The 17,377-nt window shown below is 34.4% G+C and overlaps 1 protein-coding gene and 3 non-coding genes across 4 annotated transcripts; 1 reads left to right on the top strand and 3 right to left on the bottom strand.

Moving 5' to 3' along the window:
• Positions 1-2,994: 2,994 nt before the first annotated feature.
• LOC140139355 (uncharacterized) lies at positions 2,995-17,046 on the top strand. The gene is made up of 6 exons (XM_072161132.1): positions 2,995-3,093; positions 3,702-4,007; positions 13,941-14,372; positions 14,945-15,088; positions 15,611-15,692; positions 16,462-17,046. Exons 2-6 carry the CDS (start codon positions 3,803-3,805, stop codon positions 16,904-16,906), a joined length of 1,308 nt encoding a protein of 435 aa, XP_072017233.1. The 5' UTR covers positions 2,995-3,093; positions 3,702-3,802; the 3' UTR covers positions 16,907-17,046.
• On the bottom strand, positions 6,177-6,248 carry Trnap-ugg (transfer RNA proline (anticodon UGG)). Its single transcript has one exon. It is a non-coding gene; the product is annotated as a tRNA-Pro (tRNA).
• On the bottom strand, positions 9,789-9,860 carry Trnap-ugg (transfer RNA proline (anticodon UGG)). The gene has a single exon. It is a non-coding gene; the product is annotated as a tRNA-Pro (tRNA).
• On the bottom strand, positions 12,221-12,292 carry Trnap-ugg (transfer RNA proline (anticodon UGG)). Its single transcript has one exon. It is a non-coding gene; the product is annotated as a tRNA-Pro (tRNA).
• Positions 17,047-17,377: the final 331 nt, after the last annotated feature.

Below are 17,377 nucleotides of genomic sequence, written 5' to 3'. Positions count from 1 at the left end.
AAAGGTAAAGCATAGATAAAACATTGTAACAATCCATCCGGGCAATCCATACGTTTTAGATTAACACTAATTAAATAAACCAGACACTTGGGATTCACCACAGGTCTGCGTGCTACTTTGTTAATTTGCAACTTTAACAGATGCACCAAATTTCATATACCAGTATCAATCTAGTATCAATCTTTGTCCATTTAGAGTGTTTTATAGCAAATTTGATATCAAAAACACAACCTTCCCAGCAAACACAAAACGTTTTCGACATCATTCGCAAAAGGTTATAAAAGGTTGTCAGAAAACGTTTAAATGTCGGGTTATATAAAGGGTATATTAAGAGTATAAAACGTTTTCATAACCTTAAAAACATTTTTTGATAATCTACTGCTCAGCAAACAAAAATGTTTTACAGAAAACGTTTAAATGTCGGGTTATATAAAGGGTATAAAAACGTTTTAATAACATTCCAAAAACATTCTTGAAAACATGATACAAAACATTCTAAACAGAATGTTATTTTGGGGTTGAAAAAATATTTTGCGAAAAATGTTTGCCCAAAATATTTTCAATAACGTTTCAAAAACGTTTTCATGACCTTTATATAACCCGACATTTAAATGTTATTAAAAGGTTTTGAAAAAAACATTTTAAGAACATTTCTGTGTTTGCTGGGTTCAAACATTTTAACATAATGTTATTTAAGTATTGACACAATATTTGGCAAAAATGTTTGCAAAAATAGTTTACAATAACATTTTTGAAAACATTTAAAAATATTGTTGTAGTGTGTTTTCATACAAAACGTTTTAAAACATTATCATGACCATTATATAACCCGACATTTCAATGTTATTAAAACGTTTTTACCTAAACCAAAAGCCAAAATATAACTTATTTAAAACGTTTTAAAAACATTTTTGTGTTTGCTGGGTTAATACCTAATACCAATGGAATTGTCATAACACATTACATAAGTGCGCACTTTCTTTATATGTTGTGTTTATTATCATTGCTGGGACGATACTTCAAAATTATTATTAAATACACGTGGTGACTCAATTAGAAATGCATTATGGGGCAAAAAAGAAGAAAAGTGTGCATAGCAACGGCAGAAGGATGGACAAACATAACAATATGGCTACTCACAGCAATGTTGTCTTAGTACTTGCTCCAGAAAGTAATTGTTTTATATCAAAAATGTCGTGTTTGCCACCAGTTTATGGAATGAAATTTGTTATGACGCATGTATTTATGGTAACTACTTTGTTAAGCACGTTGTATAATGTCCATGGGATGAATTCCACACATGCAATGAACTCTACAGGTAAGTGTTTATTTGTTTTCTTCAGATCAGTTTCCCCTTTAATTAACCCATTAGCGAAACGGATGGGTTGTTGCAACCTGCCTATTTTTTAATGTTATATATGGTACCAATGTATAGCTTTGGGCTTTGGTTGCGTAGATTTCTTTTTGACAGTGGTGGTATTGGGTTGGAAATATTTCTTGAATTACGTGGATCAAGCACCTTTTGGCAACAGAAAACAGAAACAGTTTATGGAACAAATGCTATACTGAAGCTAAAATGGTGAAACTATATTGCAAAAGTGGAACAAATTCGCGCGAAGAGCGCAACAATTGGCATTTTTAAGGTTAAAGTGAGCAAATATGAGGTTAATTTCAACATGGGGGTGGGGTGGGGTGGTAAACTACAAAGTAAAAAGTTGATATATTTTCCAAGATTTTTACAAGTTAAAATAAAAATCATGGGTTTTACTATATAACCCTACAGTGGGCTTCACCTTTCACTTCACCCTCTATGGTCATTTTTTTTGGTCGGCCTTACTTTGGGATAAGGTGCCGGGGTAAACATTTTATTACGTATTTTATATTTTGTATAGGGGTGGTACAACCCCTACCCTTTCGTAGTAAAAGTCTTTTTGACGAAAGAATGTCGAAAATAGTTTACATGATACCTGTATGTAAGCTTAGTAGAGTTAGATTATTGACAGGTGTTATATACGTAGCTCACTTAATAAAACTGACATAATCCCTCAACGAAGTCCTGACAATAGGATAATTTGGTGAAAACGACTGCGTACATGAATGGTGAAAAATAGTTGTACAAGAGCTATTATATAATAATAAATTATGCTAAAATATTGTAATATGAACAAAGAGCGCATCATTCCTTTACAGCTAAATGATTCTTTTTACAAATTTATATGTATTTAAGCTACACAAAATTGTCTAATACTTAATATGTAATATTTAATTTTTTTAACACCAGCGTCCAATAACTTCACTACGACACCGCTTCCAATGACAACACCGGGTCCTACTGTGGAAGTACGCCTCACAAACGGACCAAAGCCGAACATAGGTCGGGTTCAAATCCGTTTAAGTGTCAACGACTCCTGGATACCCGTATGTAGCCGGAATAATAGCGCCCTCAATGTTGACGATTCATGGGACAAGAAGGAAATCAATGTTGTGTGCAAGCATCTCGGATATAGAGGCGGATGGTTTAAGGAATTTGGAAGGACTGGTGTCCAGGAACAATATATTGCACATGTTAAGTGTGAAGGAAGTAAGTGTCTCAAAACACAGGTGTTTTGCTTTAAAAAGTATATTTAATTAGACTAATGTCGAAATAATCAGTTGACCTTAATGTAAACTGTTTTTAAAACTACGTCTTAAACACATTGTCTACCAAGACGGATTCCGGAGAACAATAAAGACACGTGATTCTATTGTCACTCTGAAGTGCGTGTAGCCTAGCCTATTCCCTAAAATGACTACCATTTTAGTAAGATGTAAGTATAGATGTCCCAACACAACACACTCATCAAAGCCACAAACACATAGATAACAACGAAGATTTTTGTTGAGCAACATTTCACTTTTTCCTACAACTGAATTAAAATAGATTTACCTAATATTCTTTGAAGTCAAATAACTCTAAATAATTGTATCGCACATTTTTGTTTTATACAGATGAGACAAACATAGGGAAATGTAATTTATACAGTAGTCCATACACAGGGCTTGGCTGTGGAAATAGTCAATACGCTGGTGCGCAGTGTTACACTAAGAGTTACCGTACGTATAAGAGACTGTAATTCTCATTATTTTGTGTGAAAGGGTGGGCGTAACCATGATAATACTAATTACTATCACGTCTTCCCGACAATCCGTCGGAAACGTCGTGAGTACGTCGTGCCTAGCGTAACAACGTTGTATCCGTGCAGTCAGTGTGTGTTGTACATTAGTTTGTTACTCATTTCGGCAAAACCCGGATCATGCCGATTCGTACATGCTGCCAGATCGAGGCTCTACCTTCAAACTTGATGACCATGAATACCTTATTAATGTTGGACAACGTTTGAGATTTTAGTAATTTCGATACTTTATCGAAATTTATTTTGCTAATCATAAGGTTTCAGAACTCCATTATTACTTATCATCTTGGTGATATCGCCTTACTTTGATGGTATTATGTGAAGCATGGGTGCTTGTAGATGACGTGTGGGATGTATGGGTGGGGTGTATGTTGTGTGCCACACAACATACATTTAAAATGTGTGGGGTATGGGATAAGGTGTTTGTCGGTTTCGTGTTATTCAAATATTGACGATTTATCTGTGTAACTTTAAACAAACTTTCATTTACCAAAAGTTCCGTTTTCTTTTTTCCACTTTGGGAGACAGAGCCAGGATATTTAGGGTGTTTTGCGGATAATTCATTTAGAGTTTTACCGGACCACCCTTCAACCGGGCCCACCATAGGTCACAAATGGAAATCTCCAAATATGTCTATCAGTCTCTGCATCGAACGTTGTGAATCACTAAATCTTCGTTACGCCGGACTTGAAGCGCATGATGAATGCTTCTGTGGCACGGAGACGAGACAATACGACAAATATGGCCGCATCGCCGACTCCAAATGCTCAAAGACTTGTGCAGGTAATGTCGCTGAAGACTGTGGAGGAGAATATCTGTTGTCCGTTTACGATGGTGAGTTACTATAGAATTTAATGTAGGCTTATAATACACTGCAGTTTTAGCCATGCTGATGAAGCAAGACCGCAAAAATATAGTAAGTCAACTTTTTGGTGTAAAACTTTGTGGCAATGCTTCTAGTTAATTTGTATGTTTTAAATGAAACACCTACCCTACCCCACCCCCAAATAAAACCACTTATGCCATACATGCCATACTGTTACATATCCAGCCCCCACATCCACAAATACCTAGACCTTACCCCGAGCACACCCATAAACCTGCAAACAACAAAGAAAATTGTTTCAAATTCACTCAAGAAATCTAGTTTAGAACTTACACACTGATATAAAACCATGACAACAGGCTGGTGATCGCATCAAAAACGCCCGCAAAAACGTTATCAAAAGTGCACTTCAACTAAATGCTAGACTGTACAAAAAATACAGTTGACTCATTCAAGTTTGAACATCAACATAATATTCAACTTGCGTTATATAAAATGATGATGCTGATCTACCGAAAAACGATTGCTGGGGTCTCTAGCCTCGAATGTGTTATGCAAACTCGGAGCTAGATCTCGCGAGTAAGTTCAAATAAAACGTACATGTATAATAAAAGTTGCATTAAAAATACCTTCTTCATTATCCAAAACATTTATTAGTAGTAAAAAAATAAAAGTAACACATAAAGATAAATATATAATTAGCAAATAAATGAATTAATAAATCGCTGAAAATATTTTTATTTCATGATGGTAGGAGATAACAATAAGAAAGTGAATGGATTCGGCCAGGAAATCACTAACATAAAAATAGCGAACCAACAAAAACGAATTGAACCCGGGACCTCTCGAACCCAAAGCGAGAATCATGCCCCAAGACCAACTTGGGGCATGATTGGTAAAGTGCTTGGTAAAGTAAAATTTGAACTTAATATATACTGCGCCAAAAAGTATCCTTACACTTGGAAAAATAATCAAAATTTCCAAACTGAACCATATTGGAATAAATTTGTTTCTTTATAGATGCACTATCTAATCCGGCATATTATGACACCCCATTGAATCCAACGTGACTTCAAGAAGCAAAGTTACAAGCATTTGATTAGACGAAGGTCCAGTTTTAAAAGTGACAAACTGGCCTATTCAAAATTCCACGAACTAGACATCCGGGTTGAGAGTGTTGAATGACTAATTTATGTGTGCCTTAAATTTAAAACAAAAGGAACCAAAGAAAATGAAACAAAAGAACTGACAAATAAAATGAAAGTTTAATATAAGTATACAGAGAAGTAAAAAAAAATGTTTTAAATAAAGCTTTATTAAAGAAACTGTGTTGTCTCTTGTTGGAACCTTTTGCGCCTTGTATAGGCCAGTTTGTCACTTTTAAAACGGGACGTTGGTCTATTCAATTGCTTGTAACTTTACTTCTTGAGGTCACTTTGGATTCAATGTGGTAATGTTAAGATTAAATCGTGCATCTAAAACAAAACAAATGTATTCCAATATGGTTCGATTTTGAAACTGTGATTGTTTTTCCAAGTGATACTTTCTTGGCGCAGTTTAGTTTGTTTCCAATCCAACACAGACGATAAGCATCGTGCATCAGCATGAATCACCTTGCGAGTTTATCAATCAAGGAGTATGCGCTCTGTTTCCTTTTCAGTATTAATTTCATTACGCTGCATCATTAAACAGAAAAGTAAACAAACATAAATACGCGCCATTGTTACAGTTTAATGTAAGTGTTGCCCTAATATTCATAATCTGATTAAATTACAATTCTAATTCTGAAAGAAACACAATTTCTACTGAACGTTAAGTATTGTTGTCAACTCAATATATTTATCATATAAAATATTTAATTTCAAAATGAAAGTTTTTGTCAGGTTTTTGTTTAAGCTTGTCTTTTTTTAGAGAAGACTCGTTTAATTAAAGGAAACTGATTTTGTTAACATATATAAATAAAACCCGGTCCTCTTCACTGTAAATCAAAACAGTATATGTAAAATGACATATATAACAAATAGATAAAAAGACAACTATATAATTATCAAGTAAATTAATTAATAAATCAATAAAAACCTTTATATGTCATGATGGTGAAGATAACAATAAAAAGTGAGTGGATTCGTCCAAGAAATCACAAACAAAAATATATAAATTAGCCAACAAAAAAATTAGGGCTCGTCCGGGAATTGAACCCGGGACCTCTCGCACCCAAAGCGAGAATCATGCCCCTAGACCAACGAGCCATTCTTCTTGTTCATGTTAAAGTTCGAACTAAATATAGTATGTTTCCAATCCAACACAGACGATAAGCATCGTGCATCAGCATGAATCACCTTGCGAGTTTATCAATCAAGGAGTATGCGCTCTATTTCCTTTTCAGTATTAATTTCATTACGCTGCATTATTAAACAGAAAAGTAAACAAACATAAACACGCGCCATTGTTACAGTTTAATGTAAGTGTTGCCCTAATATTCATAATCTGATTAAATTATTATAATTCTGAAAGAAACACCATTTCTACTGAAAGTTAAGTATTATTGTCAACTCAATATTTGTATGATATAAAATATTTAATTTCAAAATGAAAGTTTTTGTCAGGTTTTTGTTTAAGCTTGTCTTTAATTTTAGAGAAGACTCGTTTAATTAAAGGAAACTGATTTTGTTAACACATATAAAAAGCATCCCGCCCCTCTACACTGTAAATCAAAACAGTATACAGTAAGCCAAAGAATTAAGGTACCAGTTATGTTCACCCGTGCATATCCTAAATAAAGACAAATATGTCAAAATTAAAACAAGCAGTCAATACCTGTACGCTTTAGCTCTGATTTAAGACCTTATTTGTTGAAATTGGTTGAGCATTAAAGAAAAGTGATTTAAAAACCTAATGAAGAAACGAAATCAAAAGTTGCACTTTTGTGTTCTAATCAATGAAACCACGACGCGAGTTTTAACATGCTAATCAATGGAAGCGTAGTGCTAGTTCTCTTGTTCACGAACACATTGTGTGTAAATCAATATGGCATTTAATGCAGCAAACTGCAACTTTTAAATTGGTATCTTCCTTGGGTTTTGGATCGTCGTGTCTTTATTTCTTGAACATTAATACACACCTATGACGTCGCGCTATTGTTTTACCGCTCCATTATTTTCCACGAATGGAGCGATGATTACAATAACACGCCATTCGTAAATGCCTTTCTCTTTTTTTTGAAAAGCAAATTTACTTTTCAGGGAAAAAGTACTGGCATTTACGAATGTAGTGTTAATAACAATTGCACTTTCGAAAAGCATGTATTTGCGTAAAGTGCAGTATTGTTATCATCACTTCATTCATGCAAAACAATGATACGAAAAACAACAAAACTATGATTTTCATTAATACAATAAATTAAGGAAGCGGATAGCAACATTTGCACATTATTGTTATGGGACATGAGAGCACATCAGACATATCGAATTACATGCTGAATACGAGGATTGTCCTTCTGATATAAAAAAAAAAAATAATTTTGATTTTGTGAAATTCGTGATATAATACAAATTTTATGGCAAATTATTAAAATGTCATATTTTTTAATTTAACAGTCCTCGAAGTAAACTTTATAAATCTAATAAATGATATGTAATGAAACTGTAGGCCTATGTAGGCCTAGCTGGGATGAAAAGCCGAATTGAAAATTTTGACCTTTCATATTGAACATAAACATTTTTTCCAAAAAGACCTACATTTTTAGTGTTTTGAGGAAAAAAATCTGTAATAATGAAGGTCAAAATTTTCATATGATGGACAGCTGTTCATCCCAACTTCATAATCTTTAGGTGCATATCGTTAGATTTATACAATTTACTTTTTTACAATTTACAATTTTTAATAATTTGCCATAAAATGTGTAATGTATATATCGCGAATTTAATAAAAATCAGAATTATTTGATATCAGAAGGACATTCCTCGTGTTCAAAATCCAATTCAATGTGTCTGATTTGCTCTCAGGTCCCTCAAATATATTATATAGGCCTACACGTGAAAACGTCGCTATCCGAGCCCTTAAACATAAATTTACAATGCAATCTGTGAAAAGTAAGGCAAGATCAAAACGGGCAGGTTAAAAAGTTGTATATAGGCCTACTTATTATGCAAGATGTGTTTTTACCCTCACTTTGGTGGAAAATGCTTATTTAGGCTTAACTTAGTAAGCCCGTAACTTTAAATTATTTGGACCTTTCTTTCTACGCTTAGTGTTTTTTATATCATTTTTTTTTGTTCTTTATATTTTTATACGTTTTCAGTGGCTTGGGACCAACGTTTAATTTGTTACATTTTGGGCAACATTGCTACACAATACACATTATGTATCATGTATTTAGGCCTATGTATCTGTTTATTTTTAAATCGTTTGCTTTGGGCATGTTTAATAATGATAAAAGCCACAGTAGGTCTATTTTCGGTATAATTTTTATTTCACTTTAGTACATCTGATGTTTCATCTGATAGTATTTTGGCATGTTTGAATATTTACTTACATCGATCAGTAGGCCTATCCGATAATTAAATATTATAATGTTAGGGACGCTCCAGTTGATTTCGGTGGGGGGACTGGAAGTTGAGCTTTTAGTTCGCGTAGGAAGCGGCGAAGTTTGTTTGTTGTTTTTTGCCGCCGAAGTTCAGGGACATAATAGGCCTAGGTAAAATGGGTTGCAATAAGGCCAACCAAATAAAACAAAGTTTACACATTTAAAATGTTCGTACCTTACTTCGGCTTAAAGTAGAATCATACCTGATTTAGGTCCTTGCTGCGAATCAACGATATATATCCTCGGAATGATTCCATCACAAATTATAATTACTAGTATCCAAGATAAATAAATAGTGTCCATAATTGCAAGGTTGTCCAAAATCGAACACTCGATTCATAGAGAAGAATATCATTGCTCATGATAGCGGCAGGTCTACCTTTCTTGAGGTACAAAACTGCAATGATCTGCATTTAACTATTTCATATTAACCTATGACCAGTTTGCCAATTTTCTTTATTATGCAAAATACAGACCTAAACGCAACTACTTCAATCATGTCAATAGTTAACACATTAGAAGTGGGCATAAAGAACTATTGATTGCACTTCTAATCACTTTAATGATTTTACGAATCTACGTTTATTCAATTTGGGTAACAAACATTTTAGATCTTTATAATTCAAGAACGTGGTTACGGATGATTTAAACTAAACACCTGGATCGTGATATGATGGGTAATTCTATAGAAATTTTACATAAAGCTGAGTCCGTGTATTTTTCACCCGCACCTAGTACGATCATTCTATTAGTGTATTTGATAGTGTATTCAGTGTGAGCAATTGATCAATTTGTAAAGAGCATCAAATTTCAATAACACTCCATTCGTGGAAAATAATGGAGCGGTAAAACAATAGCGCGACGTCATAAGTGTGTATTAAGTCGGTTAATGGCCGCGGATTAGAACGTGAGTGGCTAAGAATGGCCTAGGGCCTCCGGCCCACGGCCATTCTTAGCCACTCACGTTCTAATCCTTGGCCATTATCCTATACAGAACTGGTACCTCAATTTTTTGGCTTACTGTATGTAAAATGACATATATAACAAATAGATAAAAGACAACTATATAATTAGCAAGGAAATTAATTAATAAATCAATAAAAACCTTTATATGTCATGATGGTGAAGATAACAATAAAAAAGTGAGTGGATTCGTCCAAGAAATTACCAACATAAATATATAAATAAGCCAACAAAAAATTTCGGGCTCGTCCGGGAATTGAACCCGGGACCTCTCGCACCCAAAGCGAGAATCATGCCCCTAGACCAACGAGCCATTCTTCTTGTTCATGTTAAAGTTCGAACTAAATATAGTATGTTTCCAATCCAACACAGACGATTATGGCAAGCCAAGGGGGCCAAAAGCGTGGAACAGCTACGCGTAGCTTCTTTCTCGTTACGAGCAGCTGTTTGACCAATCAATATAGTCAAATTTAATCACGTGGTTGGGTCGTTAGCTGCGCGTAGTATAGTTATAGGTATCCTCTTTCACAATTATTATCTTGTAATTAATTTACGGAATTAGCATAGATAACGAACGGGTAAAGGAGGCCAAATCACAGCACGTGTCAAGAGAACATGTTGCTAATGCCTGGCTAAAATGACACAAAGCATATTTATTTAGTGTTTCCAAGTTTACACCGTGTTTAATAGCAAGTAACTTTATACTCGGGCTGTATTAGCGGTGCAGGGGATATGAAGGTCAAACAACAACAACTACTGATATAAAGCGCTGTGTAAAGATATTGCAGGGAAAGCGATATCACATGCCACTGTGTAAATATGGAGAGAGTAAAATGGGTCATCAATTTTTTTCGGAACGGGGGGGTTCCTAAATTTACAAAAAGTCGGCGTCAATAAATTGCGGCCCTCACTATTTCGGCATCAAAATGTTATGACCCCCGACACCCACCACCGATACACCGTACCACCTAGACAGGCTAAAATTGTATTGAAATCAGTCTTTTTGAATACAATAAACACACTATATGTAGTCATCTTGTGACTCCCTACATTTTGTCATTATCAATTTATGACCCCCCTCCCCATTATTTTTCTTTCAAAAAAAGTATGACCCCCTATATTTGGGATCCCCTTCCGAATAAAATGATAGCTCCCTAAATATAGAACAATCATCATTCTGTTCAGATATTACTTTAATAGCACCTATACCATTTTTTGCTGATATACTACAGATATTTTCATTTACAAAAATTAACAACGTAATATTTGTGAGAGAGGATGTTTACATCAGCTCCACGTGTTTAAAACCGCGAATCTGATTGGTTAATAAGCTGCACGTAACGAGAAAGAAGCTGCGCGTAGCTAGTCCCACGTTCTGAGCCGCTTAGCTTGCCATAGACGATAAGCATCGTGCATCAGCATGAATCAGCTTGTGAGTTTATCAATCAAGGAGTATGCGCTCTGTTTCCTTTTCAGTATTAATTTCATTACGCTGCATTATTAAACAGAAAAGTAAACAAACATAAACACGCGCCATTGTTACAGTTTAATGTAAGTGTTGCCCTAATATTCATAATCTGATTAAATTATTATAATTCTGAAAGAAACACCATTTCTACTGAAAGTTAAGTATTGTTGTCAACTCAATATTTGTATGATATAAAATATCTAGTTTCAAAATGAACGTTTTTGTCAGGTTTTTGTTTAAGCTTATCTTTAATTTTAGAGAAGACTCGTTTAATTAAGAGATCCAAAATGAGCGTTTATTGCGTTTCGACAGTATTTTTTGTGGGACATGAGAGCACCTCAGACCTATCGAATTGCATTCTGAATACGAAGCATGTTTTTCTGATATCAAATAATTTTCGTTTTTTGAAAATCACAATATAATACAAATTTTATGACAAATTATAAAAATTTGATATTTTTCAAATTTTTGATATATAACAGTCCTCGAAGTATATTATATAAATCTAATGATATATTCTTAAAGTGTATGTAGCAGGGAGGAAAAGCCGACGGTCAATTGAACATTTTGACCTTTCATATTGAAGATATGGATTTTTTCCCAAAAGGACCTAATTTTTTTGGGTGTTTTGGGAAAAAAATCCATATCTTCAATACGAAAGGTCTAATTTTTCCATTGATCGTCGGCTTTTCATCTCACCTACATACACTTTAAGTATGAATCATCAGATTTATAAAGTTTACTTCAAGTACTGTTAAATATCAAAAATATCAATTTTTAATGATTTGCCATAAAATGTGTATTAAATAGCGAATTTCAAAAATCAAAATTATTTGATATCAGAATGACATTCTTCGTATTCAGAATGCAATTCGATATGTCTGATGTGCTCTAATGTCCCAAAATAAATACTGTCCAAACGTTCATACCCCAGCCCTTAAAGGTTTGTTTTTTGATGGATTATTAAAAAAATATTTTTTCATAGTTTAAAATTACGTCAGTCATTTAATTAATCGAAAACGTCTTTGATTTCTTTAACCCTTAAAAGTGCCATATTTCATAACATAACAATATAATTAGCAAGGAAATGAATTAATTAATCAATAAAAACCTTTATATTTCATAATTGCAAAGATAACAATTCAAAAGTGAATGGATTCATCCAAGACAAACAAAAATATGTAAATGAGCCAACAAAATATGACGGGCTCGTCCGGGAATTGAACCCGGGACCTCTCGCACCCAAAGCGAGAATCATGCCCCTAGACCAACGAGCCATTAATGTGTGCTAAATCAAACTTAGTATGTTTCAAATCCAGTACGACAGATAAGCATGGTATATAAAATGTGTATAAAGCATGCGAGTTAAAAAAAAAAGAGTCCCAAGAGTAAGCGTGTATTTTCAAAATGGCGGTCAAATACTGAAAAAAAGGCTATAAGTTATCATACATCTGAACTTTTTTGAACCAAATTATACCTTTTGGCTTAATTTTAAGGTCTAATATACTTCTAAGATAAGGTAAAGGGTAAGCATCCCAGACATGAGTGTACTTCTGTGATGGCACCTAAAATGGCCACCGAAATTGGCACAAATACTAAAAATGACTAAAAATTCTAAATTATTAATGCTTATTCAATCAAATATAAAATCAAACTTGAGACATCTTTGACCTTGTATAACAAAAACAATAGTGATTACCTGCATTTGGCGGTCATTTTGGACGCCATCTTGAAAAAAACAACCTCTGGACCAGTTTATATATTAACATTCTGATTATGTTTTGGGATCATCTCAGGAACCTAAAAAAGTTGGTTTGGACAGGAAATGCTTCTAGCTCCCCTAGTATAGGCGTTCTGTTTCATTTTAAGTGTAAGTATTCGTTTTATTACACACACTGCATTTGAACTGACCATCAAGCGTTATTTTTACAGTTTAATGTAAGTGGCCATACAAACTCCGAATATTGGGCGTAGAATAATGAGATGTAATTATATATTATGTAAATATAAATCTTTTTGTCTTACCGTTCCCCAAGCATTAAAAAAATTACAAATTTGTTTTTGAAGGACTATTGGCCGCAATGGTCATGCAGCTTATAATTTCAAAATATTTGTGATCATTTGCTCTTATTTTGTACTAGTTGCTTGTTGTTATGTGTATTAAATGACAGTAAAAGAATTCAATGAGTTTGAAAAGCCTTTTGCTGTTGCTTAGCTGACCACATGTAATGTACTTTCGTTCGCAGCTGACCAGGCTTTATAATTAAGGTAGAATTCGGCATTATGGATTATGGTAGAATTAATTCGAGGTTTGATGGTGAATATTAATTAAAATTGCTTGACTCTCAAAGTATTGATTAAAAAGGTATTGATTGGTTTTTCATTGACTTTGTTTATTTAAGGATATCGGCTCATTGGTTGCCATGGAATTATTTGATTACGGCTTAATAGCTGTGTTTCCTGGTTCGAATTGGAATATAGAATATCTGTTTCAAGATTGATATCTACCATTCCTTGAATAATTTATTTCCCCTGATTAATTAGTTTTGGTTATGAAGCCATATAACCAATTATTTGCAGAGCTGTCCTAATTTTCATGAAACGATTATGTCAGTATTTCAAAAACAACTTTCGACTCTCGGATCTGGCACTCGCGACTCGAGGTAGTTCCAATAACGACTTGTAACAATTTATCTTCAAACGTGCTCACTGAATACTAGCTATTTAATACTAAGACCATTCTTTATTTATGTCACACGAAGTTCTTGTATTTTTAACATGTTTAATATGTACTTCTCGTTTTGTGTGCGAGGGGTCCCGTGTTCAAATCACGTATGAGCAATTTATTTTGTTCATATTTTGGTTGTTTTATATATTTAGTCATGTATTTATTTATGTATTTTATTATTCGTTATTTATTTACAGTTCCAACAGCGGCATCGGCAGGAAAATGTGGTGATCCCGGAGTTCCCCAAAATGGCTTTCGTTCTGACCAAAATATAACCAAAGCCCAAACGGTAGACCTAAGACCGACAATGCAATATAACTCGACAAACATTACAAACGGAAATATTACAAATGGAAATATAACATTTCAGAACCATACCGGAAACTATTCAACATCAATGTCCTCGACATTATTACCTATGACGTCACCGACGTTAACGCCAACAACGATTCCATCGTCAACCACGCCCATCGTTCCGATACCAAGCAACATTACCTTTAACTTCCATTCAATTGTGTACTTTGCATGTGAGGATGAGTATGATTTAGAAGGAGTGACGTCATTAGAATGCGTGATAGGCAGCACCCCTGATGAGGTTAAATGGGACGGTGAAATACCGGCTTGTTTTCGTAAGTTATGCATAATACATAGCCAATCTATCCAATTCTTTTACGTTAGGCTGAAAAAGCCCATGGCGGTTTCAAAAACGAATGCGGAATGCGGTTATTTTTTTATTTTTTTTTATTTTGTAAATGTTTTTTTAAACTTAATTTTGAGTTAAAATGTAACTTTCGAGTGTTCAAAAGTACACAACAAACTTCCGTGCTTGATTTACACAATTAATACCTAAACAATGCGAATATCGATTCAAGTAAATTTTCTTCAAAATATGTCTCACAATTTCATGATTTTACGGCAAAAAACTTAAAAAGTAAAAAAAAGATTTGCTGTTTCAGCTGGCATGGAAAAACGAACGCGCGCAGTGGCTTTGAGACTTTTTCTTTAGCCTTATACTTTTAGTCGTATATAGCTAATGTTAAGATGTCTGCAACTCGGAATAGTTCTACTAGATTGATGGCGCAATACAAATGGTTATTATTATTTATCATTATTATCATTTACTATTGGTGAATAATGCACTAGATCAGCTTATATTGACTAAATTGTAATTGTAATTGTAATTTAAATTGAACCATTTTAGTTATAACAACATTAGCGCCGACAACTACTCCGGTGATAACAACAACAACAGCTCCGACAACTACCCAACCGACTACAACTCTAATGGCCACTACCACATTGCCACCTTTACCGACAGTAAAGCCTGCAAAATCAACCGCTGCAGGTAACTTAGTAGTGTTGTTCCAGAACTATGCAAAATTTTATCATCGATCATTGGAAACTAAATATAACTCTAAATATGCACAGTTTAAAGACAAACCTGAAAGCTCACTTGTTCTTAGTTTAATTTATTATCCCTCTAATCCCTCTGACCACGGAAAGGCAGCCAATCCTCTTCTGATCCAACAGCTAGGTAACCATGAAAAAATTGTCTACTCTATTTGGAATATACAATGAACTATGCACTCTAATACTGGCTATGATGCTACCTCATTATGGTTGGTTTATGCACTCATGCACAGACCCTGTGGTTTATGTTAACGTTAACCTTTTGTAGCGGGTTCATTACAGCGTTTGAACACTCACACTCGCCGTGCTCAGAATTTTGAGAGAAAAGTCTATGTAAATTTATATGACTTTTGAAATGCTCTCTTTATCATCAAATTGGTATAAAGATTTGTTTGAAGTGAACGATAGTTTTTGTGCAGTATATTTGTAATTCGTATTTTGTATGTGTTCTTTGCAGGGCCTTTAGTTGGAGCAGTACTAGCATGCCTGCTGCTATTAATCCTTTTCCTGATAGCAGTGCATTTTTATATCAAAAAGAGGTGTGTAAAATAGTAAATAGAGAGTTAACGTAGAACCCAAACTACTCAAAAATCTCACTTATTTTCGAAATTGTGAAGAAGATGTACTACGGTATTTGGTACATTTGATCGTACGTATTCGACACTACAACTTTTTTTTTAATACAGGCGTATTTTTACAAAGAATAAAATTAAAGAAAATCTTTTGATAATCTGCATTTCAAGGTACTCTTTCAGTTTGCCTTTTGCGTAATTGTTACAACTAACATTAACTGAATTAGAGAATAAACAATAGGAATTTTTATTTTGACCATCCTCTACCGTGTGATAGATGACAGGCGGGTCCATGTCGTCTATCATAGGTATAGGGTTGTCAAAATAAAAATTACTATCGTTTATTCTCATTCTTAGTCAGTTATTATTTTAATAACTGTACACTATTTTTAAAGCAAAATAAGTTACCGTCATATATGACGAAACTTGTTTACAACTTCACATCTATTATTGCGCGTACTTCTAGCGCGTGCGAGTATTCCGCACTACGTCTACGCATACAACGCGATACATACGCGCACCTCTATGAGCGTCCGCGTTATCAACACTCATGATGACGTGGGGTCGTCTACAGCCTGATAGACGGCACCCAACATCTTGCGATTGTCCAATCAGATTATGTGTATACGTAAAGACCACTCCCACTGACTAAGAATGTCCAATCAGATTATGTGTCTACGTAATGGCCACTCCCACTGACTAAGAATGGATGTTAATCATGCTGTTTTTATTTCAGAAAACAAAAGGCCGCAACACAGCCTATATCGACGCCACGAGAGCCTCGGACCGATGAAGAAGCTGGACTTGCTACTAATATAGAACTTGAAATGGAAGCCAACTCAAACGGTACGAACGAATCACCTGTCTTAGAAACGAACGAAGAAGGACGATTCGAGGAAGAAATTGACTTAAACAATGTTCCTGAAACCCATTCTGCATCTGATGAAAATGTAAACGATGCATGGGTAGGGGATAGCGGGGGTGCCGCAGTAGCTGCAGGTTCTAGTAATGCTAACAATGGCACCGCTGAAAATTCTGGTGAATATGCGAACGAGGATGGTTACGAGTACGTGGATGATGATGATGATGATGACGAATATGAATATGAATATGTTTATGAAAACGAGGGTGACTATAACTCTGCTGAAGATGGTCATAATAATAATGCGGCACACAATTGAGAAAACTCAGGGAATAATGCGAGTAATAGACGCTAAACGGATCCGGGTTTTTTTATCATTATAGCAAAAAGATCTCCGTTATATTTGCAAACTTTTTCAGTTCGGTTGAGCCATATACAGTGATTCATCTTGTGGGTGAGGCGGAGGCATCGAGCTGCATTTGCTACATTTTCAAAAATTATTGTTTCTCCTACAAGTTTTTATTTGCTTAAATTAGATACGTTACGAGTACACGACGTATTGTTGGTTGAAGCAGCCACAAAATCGATTTTCATTATTTAAATCAATATATTATTAGAAAATAACTCTTTGATGTTTTACAAAAGTTCATTCTGCAAATCATATACTTTGAAAACGTGCTTGATATATTGTTGTTAATGAGTTATGTACGTTTTTCAAAAGTATTGTTGTTTCATCCCTCTTTACAACATTACTCAAGAACCACAGTTTCTACAAAGTATATATTTGATT

This window comes from Amphiura filiformis, chromosome 18 (genome assembly GCF_039555335.1).
Source record: "Amphiura filiformis chromosome 18, Afil_fr2py, whole genome shotgun sequence".
In the NCBI taxonomy this organism is placed as follows: domain Eukaryota; kingdom Metazoa; phylum Echinodermata; class Ophiuroidea; order Amphilepidida; family Amphiuridae; genus Amphiura; species Amphiura filiformis.
This window is presented reverse-complemented; position numbering and strand designations above follow the sequence as displayed.

Excerpts from the sequence above, each read along its gene's own strand:
- LOC140139355 (XM_072161132.1), top strand. The coding sequence starts at position 3,803 with ATGTCTATCAGTCTCTGCATCGAACGTTGTGAATCACTAAATCTTCGT. Across the intron at positions 15,089-15,610 it reads TGCAAAATCAACCGCTGCAG|GGCCTTTAGTTGGAGCAGTA; the intron begins GTAACTTAGTAG and ends TGTTCTTTGCAG. Across the intron at positions 15,693-16,461 it reads CATTTTTATATCAAAAAGAG|AAAACAAAAGGCCGCAACAC; the intron begins GTGTGTAAAATA and ends TTTTTATTTCAG.